The sequence below is a fragment of the Nerophis ophidion genome, linkage group LG04 (genome assembly GCF_033978795.1).
Source record: "Nerophis ophidion isolate RoL-2023_Sa linkage group LG04, RoL_Noph_v1.0, whole genome shotgun sequence".
NCBI lineage: Eukaryota > Metazoa > Chordata > Actinopteri > Syngnathiformes > Syngnathidae > Nerophis > Nerophis ophidion.
Window position 1 is genome coordinate 84,895,884 of NC_084614.1, and position 19,788 is coordinate 84,915,671.

Genomic DNA, 19,788 nt, shown 5'->3' on the forward strand with positions numbered 1-19,788 from the left:
GTGGGACGCCAGTGACAATGCTGACTATGAGAAACCTTGGAGAGGACCTCAGATGTGGGCAACCCCCCCCCTCTAGGGGACCGAAAGCAATGGATGTCGAGCGGGTCTAACATGATACTGTGAAAGTTCAATCCATAGTGGCTCCAAGACAGTAGTGAGAGTCCCGTCCACAGGAAACCATCTCAAGCGGATCAGCAGCGTAGAGATGTCCCCAACCGATACAGGCGAGCGGTCCATCCTGGGTCCCGACGAGCGGTCCATCCTGGGTCTCGACTCTGGACAGTCAGTACTTCATCCATGGTCATCGGACCGGACCCCCTCCAAAAGGGAGGGGGGGGACATGGGAGAAAGAAAAGAAGCGGCAGATCAACTGGTCTAAAAAGGAGGTCTATTTAAAGGCTAGAGTATACAGATGAGTTTTAAGATGAGACTTAAATGCTTAAATGCTTCTTTAATAAATAACTTCTTAACGCAACTTCTTGAACAGGTGCGGTAGTAAACAGATGGATGGACTAAAAAAGCATGAGAATGTTTTATGTTTTGAACATTATTTTTAACACTTATTACAAGTGGAATTATTCATTACTTATCATGTTGAGCAATGTCAGCTCAGATTTATCCGAGAGCCAGATGCAGTCATCAAAAGAGCCACATCTGGCTCTAGAGCCATAGGTTCCCTACCCCTGGCCTAAGTAGATCGCTGATTTTTTGGTATTTTTTATGCCCTTTTTGGTAAAAAAACAAACAAAAACAACTTTTTAAGGCAAAAAAACCCCCCCTAAATATGCTAGATTTAGCCCCAAAATGATGTCAATTATTTGATGTGAAGAAATTGGAGCCTCTAAAGGCCTAGTGGCCACATACGTGGACAGCACTTTTTAGCTTTTTGTGGAGAGGCGGAGCCGGCCCAAGATGGCGGTGAGGAGGCGGAGAATGCGGCCGAGCCGGGAGCGACGCCGCGGTCATGTGCGGGTGTGTGGATCGCGCACCAGTACATAATTAACTTATCTCCTCACGATGTAGAAAAAGGGGAGAAGGAGGAGGGATCGGGGCAGAAGGAGGAGGAGCGACCGAGGACGACGGCGGCGGCTGAAAAGCAGACCGTGAACGAGCAGTGGAGAGGAGCAGCGGAAAAGCAATCCGACCTGAAGACAAAGCTTTATTGCAAAATAAACAAGAGTCAAACTTAGCTCAAAAGCAATGTCCTTCCTGGGTGGTCCATTGAACCCGAGAGACGACAGCCTGTGGCGTCCACACTCTTATTTCCAAAATTGTGTACACGACTGGCTTCAAGGTGGGAGAGGGGTTAGTGTGTCTGCCTCACAATACGAAGTTCCTGCAGTTCAAATCCAGGCTTGGGATCTTTCTGTGTGGAGTTTGCATGTTCTCCCCGTGAATGCGTGGGTTCCCTCCGGGTACTCCGGCTCCCTCCCACTTCCAAAGACATGCACCTGGGGATAGGTTGATTGGCAACACTAAATGGTCCCTAGTGTGTGAATGTTGTCTGTCTATCTGTGTTGGCCCTGCGATGAGGTGGCGACTTGTCCAGGGTGTACCCCGCCTTCCGCCCGATTGTAGCTGAGATAGGCGCCAGCGCCCCCCTGCGACCCCAAAAGGGAATACGCGTAGAAAATGGATGGATGGATGGTGTACACGACTGAATTGGGGTCTTACGGCCACTTATGTGGACACTTATACTACCATCTGGTGGTGTCAGAAGAGTATAACATACAATGGAATTTGGGGGTGGGGGGGAGTGTAAAAATAAGAATTTGCATGTCACTAAACATGAAGTACACGTTTGTGTACTTATGGACTAAGTAAATCATATCAAAAGATGATTCTTAGTTTTTATTGTAATTATGGTCCAATAACCCCCAAAAAGCAAAGAGAAATAAAAAAAAAAGCATGTAAACATTGAATGACCGTGACCTTCCATCCCTCAGACGGCACTGTATCAAAAACCGACATCAATCTCTAAAGGATATCACCACATGCGCTCAGAAACACTTCATAAAACCACTGTCAGTAACTACAGTTGGTCGCTACATCTGTAAGTGCAAGTTAAAGCTCTACTATGCAAAGCGAAAGCCATTTATCAACAACATCCGGAAACGCCGCCGGCTTTTCTGAGCCCGAGATCATCCAAGATGGACTGATGCAAAGTGGAAAAGTGTTCTGTGGTCTGACGAGTCCACATTTCAAATTGTTTTTGGAAATATTCGACATTGTGTCATCCGGACCAAAGGGGAAGCGAACCATCCAGACTGTTATCGACGCAAAGTGTAAAAGCCAGCATGTGTGATGGTATGGGGGTGCATTAGTGCCCAAGGCATGGGTAACTTACACATCTGTGAAGGCACCATTAATGCTGAAAGGTACATACAGGTTTTGGAACAACAAATGCTGCCATCTTTTTCATGGACGCCCCTGCTTATTCCAGCAAGAAAATGCCAAGCCACATTCAGCATGTGTTACAACAGCGTGGCTCCGTAAAAAGAGTGCGGGTACTTTCCTGGCCCGCCTGCAGTCCAGACCTGTCTCCCATGGAAAATGTGTGAAGCGTAAAATAGGACAGCGGAGACCCCGGACTGTTGAAGGACTGAAGCTCTACATAAAACAAGAATTGGAAAGAATTCCACTTTCAAAGCTTCAACAATTAGTTTCCTCAGTTCCCAAACGTTTATTGAGTGTTGTTAAAAGAAAAGGTGATGTAACACAGTGGTGAACATGCCCTTTCCCAACTACTTTGGCATGTGTTGCAGCCATGAAATTCTAAGTTAATTCCAAGTTAAAGTTTATGAGTTTGAACATCAAATATGTTGTCTTTGTAGCATATTCAACTGAATATGGGTTGAAAAGGATTTGCAAATCATTGTATTCCGTTTATATTTACATCAAACGCAATTTCCCAACTCATATGCGCTCTATAGTCCGGAAAATACGGTACTAAAAATCCCAGGCCCAAGGTTTATTTTTGCTGAGAAAAAGCGTTTCTTCGACATGGCGCCGCACGGCGAGTGAGTCCTGCACCGAGCAGGTTCACGCCGAGGTTAGAGTCCTCCCGGAACACTTATCAGGACCGACAAGACCTCGCTGGGGGGGGGCGGGCCCTCTCGCCGATGATGTCACCCTGACGGAGGTGTGAGGTGAGGGCTTCCAAAACAGGATTTTCCTTTTTATTCCCCCTCGAGATCTCCCTTTTATTCCGAAAAAACAGAACATCCTGTTCCAATTAGACCTGACCCGGGGCAAAAAAAAACGGGTCGAATCTTCCAGGCCAAGGAGCGACTTGCACAAGAAGGTAAGATCAGAATCCTGGCATGTATGTGGCGTGGCCATACCTGTAGATTTTCCGATGGAAACGGTCGCACCAGAAGACCCGGTTGTTGGCCACGTCCAGGTCCAGGGCCACGGCGTTCTTCTGGGTGGATACCACCTGGCTGTAGTCCCGCTTCACCAGGTCCATGCGCCGGATCTCGTGTCGGTTGGTGAACAGGATGTACGGGCTTTTTCCTGGCGGGAAAGGAAGGGGGGGGGATCTTTTATTAGCTGCTTTCTTCATAAGTGGATAAAATGCAGTAGCGTAGTAGGCCAGTTTCATTAAAAACAAAAATTTTAACTCTATTTTTCGGACTTTAAGGTGCACTTAAAATCTAGTCAAAAACTGGTGCAAACAATGCACGTGTTGTGCTGACTGACCTCCAAGCAATGTTATTTGGTGCGTGGTGTAATGACAAGTGTGACCAGTAGATGGCAGTCACACATAAGAGATAAGTCTGGACTGCAGGTTAAAATAAATGACGCCTGTTCAATAAATGAAGAACCCGTAAGCGAGCACACAACAAAACATGGATGTTTCATTGAGAATAAAGAATAGGGGTCCCCCAAATTACGTCCAAAATCCGGCCGGCGGGAAGTTCCAAGTTAAAAATAAAAAATTATAAAACATATTTTTTTATTTTTTGATTATTATTCATTTTGTAAATCTTTCCTTTCCAATCTATTTTCTATCACAACTGTATTTCCTTGAATTGCCGCCGGGTATATAGTATGCGCCTGCTTACTAATACTGCCGGGTCAAATTCGATTAGCAAAATAGTTAGCATTACCGCCGGCTCAGGATTAACGCCGGGTCAAACTCGTTTCACAAAATATTATTTTTTATTAGCACATGTCTAGAATTTCCGCCGGGTCAAACCCGTTTCGCCAAATAACTAACATAGGCCTAGAATTTCCACAGGGTCAAACTCGTCACGTCACGAGTGACACTTCGCCTGTCATCATTTTCAAAATGGAGGAGGCTGAGTTCAATCATTTGAAATCACATAAAGGGAAGAAGATTAAGAGCTATTCAGTAGGATTTAAGGTCCAAGCTATTGAATATGCTAGAAAGAACAGCAAGCAGCTATGTTTTATTAATATACCGTAGCTGCGTGTGTCAAATATGAGTCATTAAATGACTCCCGCCTCCTGGTGGTAGAGGGCGCTAGTGATCCTTCTTGCGACTACTCGACAACAAGCAGCGATCGTTTGTTTTTTCCTCTCGCTTGCACTTTTAACATGGGGGATTACATTTCTAAAATATTTTTTTTTTCTAAACTGGACTTTCAATCAAAGCAGGAGGTAATAAAGGAAGATCTCCATCGAGACAGAGAGACTTTTAAAACTGAAGAAAGATAAGGAAGACTTCTATAAACAAGTTATCGATGCTTTTGATCAGAAGGAGCTGCACATGAAGTGTAGTGAATTATATTTATATAGCGCTTTTCTCGAGTGACTCAAAGCACTTTACATAGTGAAACCCAATATCTAAGTTACATTTAAACCAGTGTGGGTGGCACTGGGAGCAGGTGGGTAAAGTGTCTTGCCCAAGGACACGACGCCAGTGACTAGGATGGCGGAAGCGGGAATCGAACCTGCAACCCTCAAGTTGCTCTACCAACCGAGCTGTACCGCCCCACTTTTAAAACTGAAGAAAGATAAGGAAGACTTCTATAAACAAGTTATCGATGCGTTTGATCAGAAGGAGCGGCGCACGGACTTCATTTATAAGTAAAGGTAAGACCATAATAAAGTTTTTTTTATTAAATGTGCTTTTCATGATGGTATCCTTACATCACACTCAAATTTATAAGCACAGGCCTAAATTTAACGCCGGAGTGAGAAGAGGTTTTAAAATAAATATCGCATGCTTACTTTTACCGCATGCCTTTTGTAAAGGTTTGAAATTAATTAGCGCTCCGGCAGCAATTCAAAGAAATACAGTATTATTATTATTTTTTTAATCTTTCCTTTCCAATCTATTTTCTACCTCTAGCTACTCTCTTTTACATAGTGAAACCCAGTGGGTGGCACTGGGAGCAGGTGGGTAAAGTGTCTTGCCCAAGGGCACAACGCCAGTGATCAGCATGGCGGAAGCGGGGCTCGAACCTGGAACCCTGGAGTCGCTGGCACGGCCACTCTACCAACCGCCCCTCACTACTATCAACACTGCGCCGAAGCACATTTTCCTCCACCGCCGAAGGTGAAATGTAACGGTTTTTCAAAATAAGATGGAACAAAAATAATGGGGGGGGGAAAACAAATAGAGCTCATTTAGACATGGTCGTTAGCATTTAGCCATTAGCGACGATGGCTTCCACCCAAGTGTGTCCTCGTCTCAATTTGGGGACGGTCGGGTCTATTTTTGGAGATGAGGTCGCCCGGCTTGCATTTTAATTAGACCCTCAATTGTTGTTGTTGTTATTATTGTCGTTATCTGCGACCAGACCCCAGAAAAAGGCCAAAAGGCGCGTTTGCACGGAAGCATCCTTTAGGACACGATCCCTGGCAGAGACACAGATGCTGGATCGGGTCCTGATTGGCCCAGAACCACATTTTGGACGACAGGCCAATGACCCCCTGCAGATGTTGGGGGCCGAGTGGTATGGGGGGGGCGGGGGGGCATCAGCAGATTGTTGGCAAACACTGTGGCAGTCACACACACACACACACACACACACACACACGCAATCTTGTATTTCTGACCTTCTTGAGACCGCTGAAAAATGTCTCTTTAGGACCACCCTTTCTAGATATATGAAGTTTTGTATTTACAACATTAATAATATATACATACTATGCAAATATTAATAAGTGTGTTGTGGAAAAAAAGCATTGGAATTTCTCAAGAAAAATTGTGAATTTTGGGAATGTTATAATACAAGTCATAATTTTACTCAACACAAGTCAAAATTTTACAAGAAAACAGAACATTTGTGCAATATTGTGATAAAAGTTGGAATTTTACTCAATGACAGTCGCAATTTGATAAGAAAAGTTGAACATTTTGGCAATTTCATGAAAAGAGTCGTAATCTTACCCGACAGAAGTCACAATTTTATAAGAAAACTTTAAAATGTTGGCAATATCACAACAATAATCGGAATTTCACTTGACAAAAGTCATAATTTTACTCCCAAAAATTGGCAATATTGTGAAAAAAGTCCATTTTGCATTGAAAAGTTATAATTTTACAAGAAAATATTGCAATATTACAAACACAGAAAGAGTATTAGACATTTTTCCAAATTTTATAGTATAAGAAAAAGTTGATTTTAGTTGTAGTTTGTGTGTAATTGTTTTTAATCTTCCTTATTTACTTAACGTTATTACAGTATGTCTCTATATACAAATGTATTTATTTTAAATCAATTTTGGCCAAAGGGGCGAATTTTTATTTCTTACACACACTTGTTATTTCATATGTTGACAGTCATTTTTTTGAGGGGGACCACCCTAATTTTGATAGATTTCGCCACCAGGGGTGCAAATGGGACAATTATCTATTACAAAAGGTGATGTAACACAGTGGTGAACATGCCCTTTCCCAACTACTTTGGGAAAGGGCAACTATCTTGTATTTCTGACCTTCTTGAGACCGCTGAAAAATGTCTCTTTAGGACCACCCTTTCTAGATATATGAAGTTTTGTATTTACAACATTAATAATATATACATACTATGCAAATATTAATAAGCGTGTTGTGAAAAAGGAGTTGGAATTTCACAAGAAAACGTTCACAATTTCACAAGAAAAATTGTGAATTTTGGGAATGTTATAATACAAGTCATAATTTTACTCAACGCAAGTCAAAATTTTACAAGAAAAACGGAACATTTGTGCAATATATGAATAAAAGTTGGAATTTTACTCAATGACAGTCGCAATTTGATAAGAAAAGTTTAACATTTTGGCAATTTCATGAAAAGAGTCGTAATCTTACCCGACAGAAGTCACAATTTTATAAGAAAACTTTAAAATGTTGGCAATGTTATAGTAACAATCCGAATTTTACTTGGCAAAATGATAACAACAAAAAAAATTTCACTTTTTTACAACCAAAAAATTGTCAATATTGTGGTAAGAGTCAGAATTTTATATGACAAACGTTGCCATTTTTGCATTAAAAAGTAATAATTTTACATGAAAAAGTAATAATTTTACGAGAAAATATGGCAATACTACAGAAACAGAAAGAATATGAGAAATCATTCCCAATTTTATAATAAAAAAAGTCGACACATTGTGAGGAAAAAAATGCTTTTAGTTGTTTTTTTTGTTTGTATTTGGTTTTTAATCTTCATTATTTACTTCAAGTTATTACAGTATGTCTCTTTATACTTATTTTTGTTGTTGTTTAAATACATTTTGGCCAAAGGGGGCAAATTTCAATTTCTTCCACACACTTGTTATTTCATATGTTGACCAGAAAGGGGAGCACTTTTAAAACCGACACACAGTCTTTTTTGGGAACCACCTTAATTTTGATCGATTTCACCACCAGGGGGTGCAAATAAGACATTCTTTATTAGATGCAATGGTTTTCCTAACTTGTTCACACCTCCTCATATGGAAGCTACTTTTCCTGGTTGGTGTCTCAAGAAGGGTAGAAATACAGGAACACACACACACACACACACACACACACACACACACACACACACACACACACACACACACACACACACACACACACACACACACACACACACACACACACACACACACACACACACACACACACACACACACAGACACACACTGCAGGGCACATCAGCTCAGCATGAGTGCAACAAATTCAATCAGCCACAGGGACTAAGTGACAACATTTGACTCCATCTTTAACGAGCGTCTTTAGCGAACATCTCCGAGGGAAGAAGCAGAACATATTTACAGACTGCCCTCCCTGACAAACACCGGCCAGGGTCCACAAGTCAGCAAGTCTTCTTCGTTTTGCACAAATCCAGCGACCAACTAAAAGCAAAGGTGATCATCCTCCACCACGACTCAAGAGTTTGTCGCATGTGTCACCCGCTGACATCGGGAAGGGCGATGCAGGAGTGGGGTTTCACCCTCCCCCGCACCGCCCATGACAAATGACCCTTGAGCAACTGTGCGCGGTGATAAAAAGCCGACAGTGTGACTGCTGCTGACTGAGGGATGACACCAATTAGGAGCTGCAAAATGGGACCCAATCTCGAGCGGGCGACAAAGTGGATATGCGGTCGTCTTTTTTAGTCGTCGACGAGCACCTGACCGTGCAGAGTGGAGACTTCACTATTTTAGAGTACCTGGGAGGATTGTAGTCTCCTTTTCAAACACTTCCTAGTGGGCCAGAGACTATGTACTAAATATGCTTTATACACATATATACATATATACATATATACATACATATACACATGTGTAGTATGTATATACATATATAGATATATACATATATACATACATATACACATGTGTAGTATGTATATACATATATAGATATATACATATATACATACATATACACATGGCATTCATCCCACCCTGCCTTAAATCGAGTGCAATACGTCCGACACTGATTGTTATTTATTGCTTCGGTACTCCCGTCTTGCTGTGTATATTGTACAGTATTTTGTACTTCTATAGTGTTTTGTATATTGTACAGGATTGCGTATTATTTTTATTGGATAGTAGTCTGTTTATTTCAATTGTTAGTTTTTCCTTTTTACCTCTTATGTCATTTATTTCACCCCATATTTGTTCCCACTACCGCACCTTAAGTTGGAGTCTTTAATCTCGTTATATGCAAATATAAGGACGATAAAGTGCATTCTATTCTATTCTATTCTGCATATATACATACATACACACATGTAAATATAGTTATATACACATAGATAGACATACATACATAAATATACATATATACACATACATATATAAATATACGTATTTACACATACATATATACACACACACATATCTACATCCATCCATCCATCCATCCATCCATCCATCCATCTTCTACCGCTTATTACCTTTGGGGTCGCGGGGGGACGCTGGTGCCTATCTCATATAAATATACATATAAACACATGTACATATACTTATACACGTATAGAAATATACATATATACATACACATACATATATAAATATACATATATAGATACAAATACATATACATACATAAATATACATATATACACACATACATATATAAATATACATATTTACACATACATATACACACAAACACATACATATATATATATCCATCCATCCATCCATCCATCCATCTTCTACCGCTTATTAACTTTGGGGACGCTGGTGCCTATCTCATATAAATATACATATAAAGACATATACATATACATGTATAGAAATATACATATATACATACATATAGATATACATATATAGATACAAATACATATACATAGATAAATATACATATATACACATACATATATAAATGTATATATTTACACATACATATACACACAAACAGATATATATATATATACATACATCCATCCATCCTCTACCGCTTATTACCTTTGGGGTCGCGGGGGGCGCTGGTGCCTATCTCATATAAATATACATATAAAGACATATACATATATAAATATACATATATGCATATACATGTACATGTATAGAAATATACATATATACATACACATGTATATACATAAATACATACACATGTATATTCATATATACATACATATGTATTTACATATATACATACACATTCATTTACATGTACACATACATATGTATCTGTATATACATACATATACAAACATGTATATACATACATAGACCCATATATTGATACCTACATATATACATACATATACATATATACACATATACATATAAATACAAACATAAATATACATATATACACATACATATATAAATATACATATATACATACAAATAAATATATACATACATATAAATACATATATAAATATGCATACATACACATACATATATGAATATACATACACATACATATATACATACAAATACATATATACATACATATACACATAAATATACATATACGTATATAATAATATACATGTATATACATATATACTATTTCAAATCAGGTTAAATTGGCTGCTGACGTACTAACATCACTTCCTGTTGTCTTTTGTCCAAACTATTATTATTATTCTGCTTCTACTTACTTTCAACATCAGCTTCCTTTCTGTTGTAACATGTTGTGTCCACACGTCTTTGTCAAATGTAAACAAAACTTATTCTTCTGTCGTTTGGATATTTTACATTTACAAACAGGCGAGAAAAGTTGTTTTTTGCGTAATACCACCTCTTTAAAATCAAATAAATGCATTTTAGACTGTTTAAAAATGGATCTGCTCGTGTTCTTGTTCCATGTTTCGATTTGTAAAATGTACATTTGAGCAAGTCGCATACAGTTTTCAGTATTTATTCCAACTAACATAAGAAAGAAAACGCGGATTAAAAGATATTACGTGAGGGTCGATACTTACTGGGGTTGTTCCTCCCAGATGCAGACGGACAACTGATTTACTTATCATAGATCATAGCAAAACAGAAAACAAGCAAAAAGGAATGCTTGCCGATCGCACGCGGAAGCTAAGGCAAAAACTTAGCACTTAGCGAGAACCAGGAAGACCCTCACGTGATAGAATGAAGCCAACCTGAACTGGCAAGAGAGGTGAATAAATAGCTCTCTGATTGGTGGTCGACTGCAGGTGAATGTGCCAACCACTAACCAGAGGCAGGTGAACCCAATTAATCCCCATAGAAACCAGAACTAAACAAAACAAGATCCGGCCACGGATCATGACAAAATAACTCCTTACCGCTTGGAAAAGTTGACCTGGGAAAAACAACAACCTTTTCCAACGGAACAATACGAACCCTGACTGAAGGAGTTGGCGAAACAATGTCAGGTTGACCCTAGTTTCCTGCTCTATGACAGACTCGGCGACTCACCCTCTGCCTTGCAGGTCTTTGTGACCGGATCCATCTCATAGCCTTGATAGCATTCACACTTGAAGTCGCCCTTGTAGTTGATGCAGATCTGGCTGCAGGCGTCCGGGTTCTCACACTCGTCGATGTCTGCGGGGAGAGAGGTTGTTCATCAACTGAAACACTGAGCCATTGATTTATTCTCATGAGACCGGTGCAGGACTCAAGTCTATACGTCAAGTCCTGCATTTGAGAAGGACCAGGTCTACGACGGGGAGGCGTGGTTCTACGTCAATCACTCTGATCGTCCTTTTAGACGAACCTCTGGGTTAAAAGGAGTTGTGGTGAGGGTCTTACTTTGCGTCGATGTCTGCAGGCGGGGAGAGAGGTTGTCCATTAACTGAGGCACTGAGCCATTGATTTATTCTCATGAGACCGGTGCAGGACTCAAGTCTATACGTCAAGTCCAGCATTTGAGAAGGACCAGGTCTACGACGGGGAGGCGTGGTTCTACGTCAATCACTCTGATCGTCCTTTGAGACGAACCTCTGGGTTAAAAGGAGTTGTGGTGAGGGTTTTACTTTGCGTCGATGTCTGCGGGGAGAGAGGTTGTCCATTAACTGAGAAACTGAGCCATTGATTCCTTCTCATGAGACCGGTGCAGGACTCAAGTCTATACGTCAAGTCCTGCCTTTGAGAAGGACCAGGTCTACGACGGGGAGGCATGGTTCTACGTCAATCACTCTGATCTTCCTTTTGAGACGAACTTCTGAGTTAAAAGGAGTTGTGGCGAGGATCTTACTTTGCGTCGATGTCTGCGGGCGGGGAGAGAGGTTGTCCATTACCATAGACACTAAGCCATTGATTCATTCTCATGACTCAAGTTTATACGTCAAGTCCTGCATTTGAGAAGAACCAGGTCTACGATGGAGAGGCGTAGTTTTACGTCAATCACTCTGATCGTCCTTTGAGACGAACTTCTGAGTTAAAAGGAGTTGTGGCGAGGATCTTACTTTGCGTCGATGTCTGCGGGCAGGGAGAGAGGTTTTACATTAACTGAGACACTGAGCCATTGATTCATTCTCATGACTCAAGTTTATACGTCAAGTCCTGCATTTGAGAAGAACCAGGTCTACGACGGGGAGGTGTGGTTCTACGTCAATCACTCTGATCGTCCTTTGAGACGAACCTCTGAGTTAAAAGGAGTTGTGGTGAGGGTCTTACTTTGCGTCGATGTCTGCGGGCGGGGAGAGAGGTTGTCCATTACCATAGACACTGAGCCATTGATTATATTCTCATGACTCAAGTTTATACATCAAGTCCTGCATTTGAGAAGAACCAGGTCTACGACGGGGAGGTGTGGTTCTACGTCAATCACTCTGATCGTCCTTTTGGGACGAACCTCTGAGTTAAAAGGAGTTGTGGCGAGGATCTTACTTTGCGTCGATGTCTGCGGGGAGAGAGGTTGTCCATTACCTGAGACACTGAGCCATTGATTCATCCTCATGAGACCGGTGCAGGACTCAAGTCTATACGTCAAGTCCTGCATTTGAGAAGGACCAGGTCTACAACGGGGAGGCGTGGTTCTACGTCAATCACTCTGATCGTCCTTTTGAGACGAACCTCTGAGTTAAAAGGAGTTGTGGTGAGGGTCTTACTTTGCGTCGATGTCTGCGGGCGGGGAGAGAGGTTGTCCATTAACTGAGAAACTGAGCCATTGATTCCTTCTCATGAGACCGGTGCAGGACTCAAGTCTATACGTCAAGTCCTGCCTTTGAGAAGGACCAGGTCTACGTCGGGGAGACATGGTTCTACGTCAATCACTCTGATCTTCCTTTTGGGACGAACTTCTGAGTTAAAAGGAGTTGTGGCGAGGATCTTACTTTGCGTCGATGTCTGCGGGCGGGGAGAGAGGTTGTTCATCAACTGAGACACTGAGCCATTGATTTCTTCCTCATCAGACCGGTGCAGGACTCAAGTTTATACGTGAAGTCCTGCATTTGAGAAGGACCAAGTCTACGACGGGGAGGCGTGGTTCTACATCAATCACTCTGATCGTCCTTTTAGACAAACCTCTGGGTTAAAAGGAGTTGTGGTGAGGGTCTTACTTTGCGTCGATGTCTGCGGGCGGGGAGAGAGGTTGTCCATTAACTGAGACACTGAGCCATTGATTTATTCTCATGAGACCGGTGCAGGACTCAAGTCTATACGTCAAGTCCTGCATTTGAGAAGGACCAGGTCTACGACGGGGAGGCGTGGTTCTACGTCAATCACTCTGATCGTCCTTTTGGGACGAACTTCTGAGTTAAAGGAGTTGTGGTCAGGGTTTTACTTTGCGTCGATGTCCACAGGCGGGGAGAGAGGTTGTCCATTAACTGAGACACTGAGCCATTGATTCATCCTCATGAGACCGGTGCAGGACTCAAGTCTATACGTCAAGTCCTGCATTTGAGAAGGACCAGGTCTACGACGGGGAGGCGTGGTTCTACGTCAATCACTCTGATCGTCCTTTGAGACGAAACTCTGAGTCAAAAGGAGTTGTGGTGAGGATCTTACTTTGCGTCAATGTCTGCGGGCGGGGAGAGAGTTTGTCCATCAACTGAGACACTGAGCCATTGATTCATTCTCATGAGACCGGTGCAGGACTCAAGTCTATATGTCAAGTCCTGCATTTGAGAAGGACTAGGTCTACGACGGAGAGGCGTGGTTCTACGTCAATCACTCTGATCGTCCTTTTGGGACGAACCTCTGAGTTAAAAGGAGTTGTGGTGAGGGTCTTACCGCTATACAGACTTCAAAGACCTCAACGAAGATAAGATACAGCACGCAGACGAAGTAGAAACAAGGCAATCACAAGGCCCCAGCACATTCCGTCACGTATTGTGCGTACTGGACCTGATTTGCATTATGTATGTGACCACTCCTTTTAGAGGCGGCCTCAGTGATGTTGACTACGAAACTCCTGAATAAATAGAGGGACGCGGGAGCTGAACCTTAGAGTGTAGGGCGACACTGTGACTAAGAGTGCAGCTCATTGCGTTCTCCTCATGAGCTAAATTTAACTCTGCATGGTTCCTTGCTTCTTGTCTGTTTAACAGATGTCATCAGTGTTTGAACCTGACAAAGGTAGGAATTATTAAATGTCCACAAATCATGCAAAACACAAGACAAGCAAAAAGGATGCTAGCCGGGAGATGACCGCTCCTCTTATTTAGCCTGTTTATCTGATTGGAGAGATATCCGGGAGTGGACCACTAGTTTATCTGATTGGAGAGCTAGCCGGGAGTGGACCACTAGTTTATCTAATTGGAAAACTCGGAGTGGACCACTCCTCTTATTGAGTCTGTTTATCTGATTCGAGAGATATATCTGGGTGTGGACCACTAGTTTATCTGATTGGCGAGCTAGCTGGGAGTGGACCACTCCTTTTAGTGAGTTTGTTTATCTGGTAAGGAGAGCTAGCCGAGAGTGGACCACTAGTTTATCTGATTGGAGAGCTAGGCAGCAGTGGACCACTCCTCTTATTGAGTCTCTTTAGCTAATTGGAGAGCTAGCCGGGCGTGGACCACTCCTTTTTTTGATTCTGTTTAGTGGACCAATCCTCTTATTGAGTCTGTTTAGCTGATTGGAGAGCTAGCCGGCAGTGGACCACTCCTTTTATTGAGTCCGTTTATCTGGTTGGAGAGCTAGCCGGGAGTGGACCACTCCTCTTATTGAGTCTCTTTAGCTGATTGGAGAGCTAGCCGGGAGGGTGGAACACTCCTCTTATTGAGTCTGTTTAGTGGACCACTCCTCTTATTGAGTTTGTTTATCTGATTGGAGAGCTATCTAGGAGTGGACCACTAGTTTATCTGATTGGAGAGCTAGCCGGAGGGTGGAACACTCCTCTTATTGAGTCGGTTTATCTGATTGGTAAGCTAGCCGGGGGTGGACCACTACTCTTATTGACTCTGTTTAGTGGACCACTCCTCTTATTGAGTCTGTTTAGTGGACCAATCATCTTGTTGAGTCTGTTCATTTGATTGGAGAGCTAGCCGGGCGTGGACCACTCCTCTTATTGAGTTTGTTTATCTGATTGGAGAGCTATCTGGGAGTGGACTACTAGTTTATCTGATTGGAGAGCTAGCCGGAGGGTGGAACACTCCTCTTATTGAGTCGGTTTATCTGATTGGAAAGCTAGCCGGGGGTGGACCTCTCCTCTTATTGAGTCTGTTTATCCGATTGGATAGCTAGCTGGGGGTGGACCACTCCTCTCTTTGAGTCTGTTAATCTGATTGGAGAGCTAGCCGGGGGTGGACCACTACTCTTATTGACACTGTTTAGTGGACCAATCCTCTTATTGAGTCTGTTTATCTGATTGGAGAGCTAGCCGGCAGTGGACCACTCCTCTTATTGAGTCTGTTTAGTGGACCAATCATCTTGTTGAGTCTGTTCATTTGATTGGAGAGCTAGCTGGGCGTGGACCACTCCTTTTATTGAGTCTGTTTATCTGGTTGGAGAGCTAGCCGGGAGTGGACCACTAGTTTATCTGATTGGAGAGCTAGCCGGAGGGTGGACCACTCCTCTTATTGAGTGTGTTTATCTGATTGGAAAGCTAGTCGGGAGCGGACCAGTCCTCTTATTGAGTCTGTTAAGCAGATTGGAGAGCTAGCCGGCAGTGGACCACTCCTCTTATTGAGTCTGTTTAGTGGGCCAATCATCTTATTGAGTCAGTTTATCTGATTGGAGAGCTAGCCGGGAATGGACCACTCTTCTTATTGACTGTTTATCTGATTGGAGAGCTAGCCAGGAGTGGACCACTCCTCTTTTTGAGTTTGTTTATCTAATTGGAGAGCTATCTTGGAGGGAACCACTAGTTTATCTGATTGGAGAGCTAGCCGGGAGTGGACCACTCCTCTAATTGAGTCTGTTTAGTGGACCAATCCTCTTATTGAGTCTGTTTAGCTGATTGGAGAGCTAACCGGCAGTGGACCACTCCTCTTATTGAGTCCGTTTATCTGATTGGAGAGCTAGCCGGCAGTGGACCACTCCTCTTATTGAGTCTCTTTAGCTGATTGGAGAGCTAGCCGGGAGTGGACCACTCCTCTAATTGAGTCTGTTTAGTGGACCAATCCTCTTATTGAGTCTGTTTATCTGATTGGAGAGCTAGCCGGGAGTGGACCACTCCTCTTATTGAGTCCGTTTATCTGATTGGAGAGCTAGCCGGGAGTGGACCACTCCTCTTATTGAGTCTGTTTAGTGGACCACTCCTCTTATTGAGTCTGTTTAGTGGACCAATCATCTTATTGAGTCCGTTTATCTGATTGGAGAGCCAGCTGGGAATGGACCACTCCTCTGATTGACTGTTTATCTAATTGGAGAGCTATCTCGGAGGGAACCACTAGTTTATCTGATTGGAGAGCTAGCCGGGGGTGGACCACTCCTCTTTTTGACTCTGTTTAGTGGACCAATCCTCTTATTTAGTCTCTTTAGCTGATTGGAGAGCTAGCCGGGAGTGGACCACTCCTCTTATTGAGTCTGTTTAGTGGACCAATCCTCTTATTGAGTCTGTTTATCTGATTGGAGAGCTAACCGGCAGTGGACCACTCCTCTTGTTGAGTCTCTTTAGCTGATTGGAGAGCTAGCCGGGAGTGGACCACTCCTCTTATTGAGTCTCTTTATCTGATTGGAAAGATAGCCGGGAGTGGACCACTCCTCTGATTGAGTCTGTTTATGTGATTGGAGAGCTATCTCGGAGTGAACCACTATTTTATCTGATTGGAGAGCTAGCCGGGGGTGGACCACTCCTCTTATTGAGTCCGTTTATCTGATTGGAGAACTAGCCGGGAGTGGACCACTCCTCTTATTGAGTCTGTTTATCTGATTGGAGAACTAGCCGGGAGTGGACCACTCCTCTGATTGACTGTTTATCTGATTGGAGAGCTATCTCGGAGGGAACCACTAGTTTATCTGATTGGAGAGCTAGCCGGGGGTGGACCACTCCTCTTATTGACTGTTTATCTGATTGGAGAGCTATCTCGGAGGGAACCACTAGTTTATCTGATTGGAGAGCTAGCCGGGGGTGGACCACTCCTCTTATTGACTGTTTATCTGATTGGAGAGCTATCTCGGAGGGAACCACTAGTTTAGCTGATTGGAGAGCTAGCCGGGGGTGGACCACTCCTCTTATTGAATCTGATAGCTCGCACAGCTAGTGGGTCCATGACCATGACTTCTGTTTTGTCTGATCACCCGTTCTACTGCCCTGTCACAGACACAACTAAGGTATGTAAATAAACATTTAATAAATATGTCTGTGTATGTAACTAATTTCACAAAGAATATATCTGCGGCTTTTAGTCCAGCGCGACTAATATAAGGAATCATATTTTTTCTTCTAAAATTAAGTGGGTGAGACTTCAAAACCGGTGCGCTCTAAAGTCCGGAAAAAACTGTATTTGGTCTACATTCAAAAAGAGTTTCTTACCCCCACAAGTCTTCTTGTCCAGTAGCTGGTAGCCGGCGGGGCACTGACATTCAAATCCGATGGGTGAGTCCACGCAGACGTGGGAGCAGCCGCCATTGTTGATCGTACACTCGTTAAGCCCTGGAAAACAGGAGCCAATCAGAGGAGGAACATGCAATCGCCAAGACCAGGGCCAGGATCTAATCCTCCGGCAATCTTTTGATATTTCCTGTCTTGTACTCTACGTTCGTTCTCGGAGATGAAATACAAAGAGACTCCACATCCCGCTCAGGTTCCTCGGGAGATAAAGAGGTCTGACGATGAAGGCTAGGAGCGGAGATCGTCAGATGCCGGCTGAGGAGCAGGGGGGGGACGGGTGGGGTGGGGGGTGGGGTTGGGGGCTCGGAGAGATCTGACTGATAAAGTGAGCCTTATTAAATGAGACGGAAGAACGGGATGACGGAACATAAAACGTGTCTGGCTCGTCCAAGCTGAGGCGAGTCTCTGGAAGTTGGTCATTGATCGCTCCAAAACCAGACTCAATGAAAACCACAACAAAGTTTCATCTACAAAACGATCCAAGTCTGATGATTCTGTTTAGGACACCCGAAAAAGGTGAACACAACACCCTTACAGTACAAACCCCCAAACCAGAGAAGTTGGCAGGTCATGTAAGTCCTAAATAAAAACAGAATACAATGATTTGCAAATACGGTATTAGCTTTCACTGTTATGCTGATGACACCCAACTCTACATGCCCCTAAAGCTGACCAACACGCCGGACTGTAGTCAGTTGGAAGCGTGTCTTAATGAAATTAAACAATGGATGTCCGCTAACTTTTTGCAAGTTAATGCCAAAAAAACGGAAATGCTGATTATCGGTCCTGCTAGACACCGACCTCTATTTAATAATACAACTTTAACATTTGACAACCAAATAATAAAACAAGGTGACTCTGTAAAAAATCTGGGTGTTATCTTCGACCCAACTCTCTCCTTTGAGTCACACATTAAAAGCGTTACTAAAACGGCCTTCTTTCATCTCCGTAATATCGCAAAAATTCGCTCCATTTTGTCCACTAAAGACGCCGAGATCATTATCCATGCGTTTGTTACGTCTCGTCTCGATTACTGTAACGTATTATTTTCGGGTCTCCCCATGTCTAGCATTAAAAGATTACAGTTGGTACAAAATGCGGCTGCTAGACTTTTGACAAGAACAAGAAAGTTTGATCATATTACACCTATACTGTATATACCTTTATATACATATATACATACATATATACCTATACTGTATATACCTTTATATACATATATACATACATATATACCTGTACTGGCTCACCTGCACTGGCTTCCTGTGCACTTAAGATGTGACTTTAAGGTTTTACTACTTACGTATAAAATACTACACGGTCTAGCTCCATCCTATCTTGCCGATTGTATTGTACCATATGTCCCGGCAAGAAATCTGCCTTCAAAAGACTCCGGCTTATTAGTGATTCCCAGAGCCCAAAAAAAGTCTGCGGGCTATAGAGCGTTTTCCGTTCGGGCTCCAGTACTCTGGAATGCCCTCCCGGTAACAGTTCGAGATGCTACCTCAGTAGAAGCATTTAAGTCTCACCTTAAAACTCATCTGTATACTCTAGCCTTTAAATAGACCTCCTTTTTAGACCAGTTGATCTGCCGCTTCTTTTCTTTTTTCTCCTATGTCCCCCCCTCCCTTGTGGAGGGGGTCCGGTCCGATGACCATGGATGAAGTACTGGCTGTCCAGAGTCGAGACCCAGGATGGACCGCTCGCCTGTATCGGTTGGGGACGTCTCTACGCTGCTGATCCGCTTGAGATGGTTTCCTGTGGACGGGACTCTCACTGCTGTCTTGGATCCGCTTGAACTGAACTCTCGCGGCTGTGTTGGAGCCACTATGGATTGAACTTTCACAGTATCATGTTAGACCCGCTCGACATCCATTGCTTTCGGTCCCCTAGAGGGGGGGGGGGGGGGGGGTTGCCCACATCTGAGGTCCTCTCCAAGGTTTCTCACAGTCAGCATT

At 42.9% G+C, this 19,788-nt stretch overlaps 1 protein-coding gene across 3 annotated transcripts in view; it reads right to left on the reverse strand.

Annotated features, from left to right (window-relative positions):
- The window catches only part of LOC133552099 (low-density lipoprotein receptor-related protein 8-like), a 242,223-nt gene that overhangs the window by 53,357 nt on the left and 169,078 nt on the right, over positions 1 to 19,788 (reverse strand). For all 3 annotated transcript variants that reach the window (XM_061899427.1, XM_061899428.1, XM_061899426.1), the window contains exons 8-10: positions 17,753 to 17,872; positions 11,311 to 11,436; positions 3,345 to 3,516 (exon numbers count right to left, since the gene is read on the reverse strand). In XM_061899427.1, the coding sequence (XP_061755411.1) occupies positions 3,345 to 3,516; positions 11,311 to 11,436; positions 17,753 to 17,872 (418 nt within the window). The remainder of the gene's footprint in view (positions 1 to 3,344; positions 3,517 to 11,310; positions 11,437 to 17,752; positions 17,873 to 19,788) is intronic.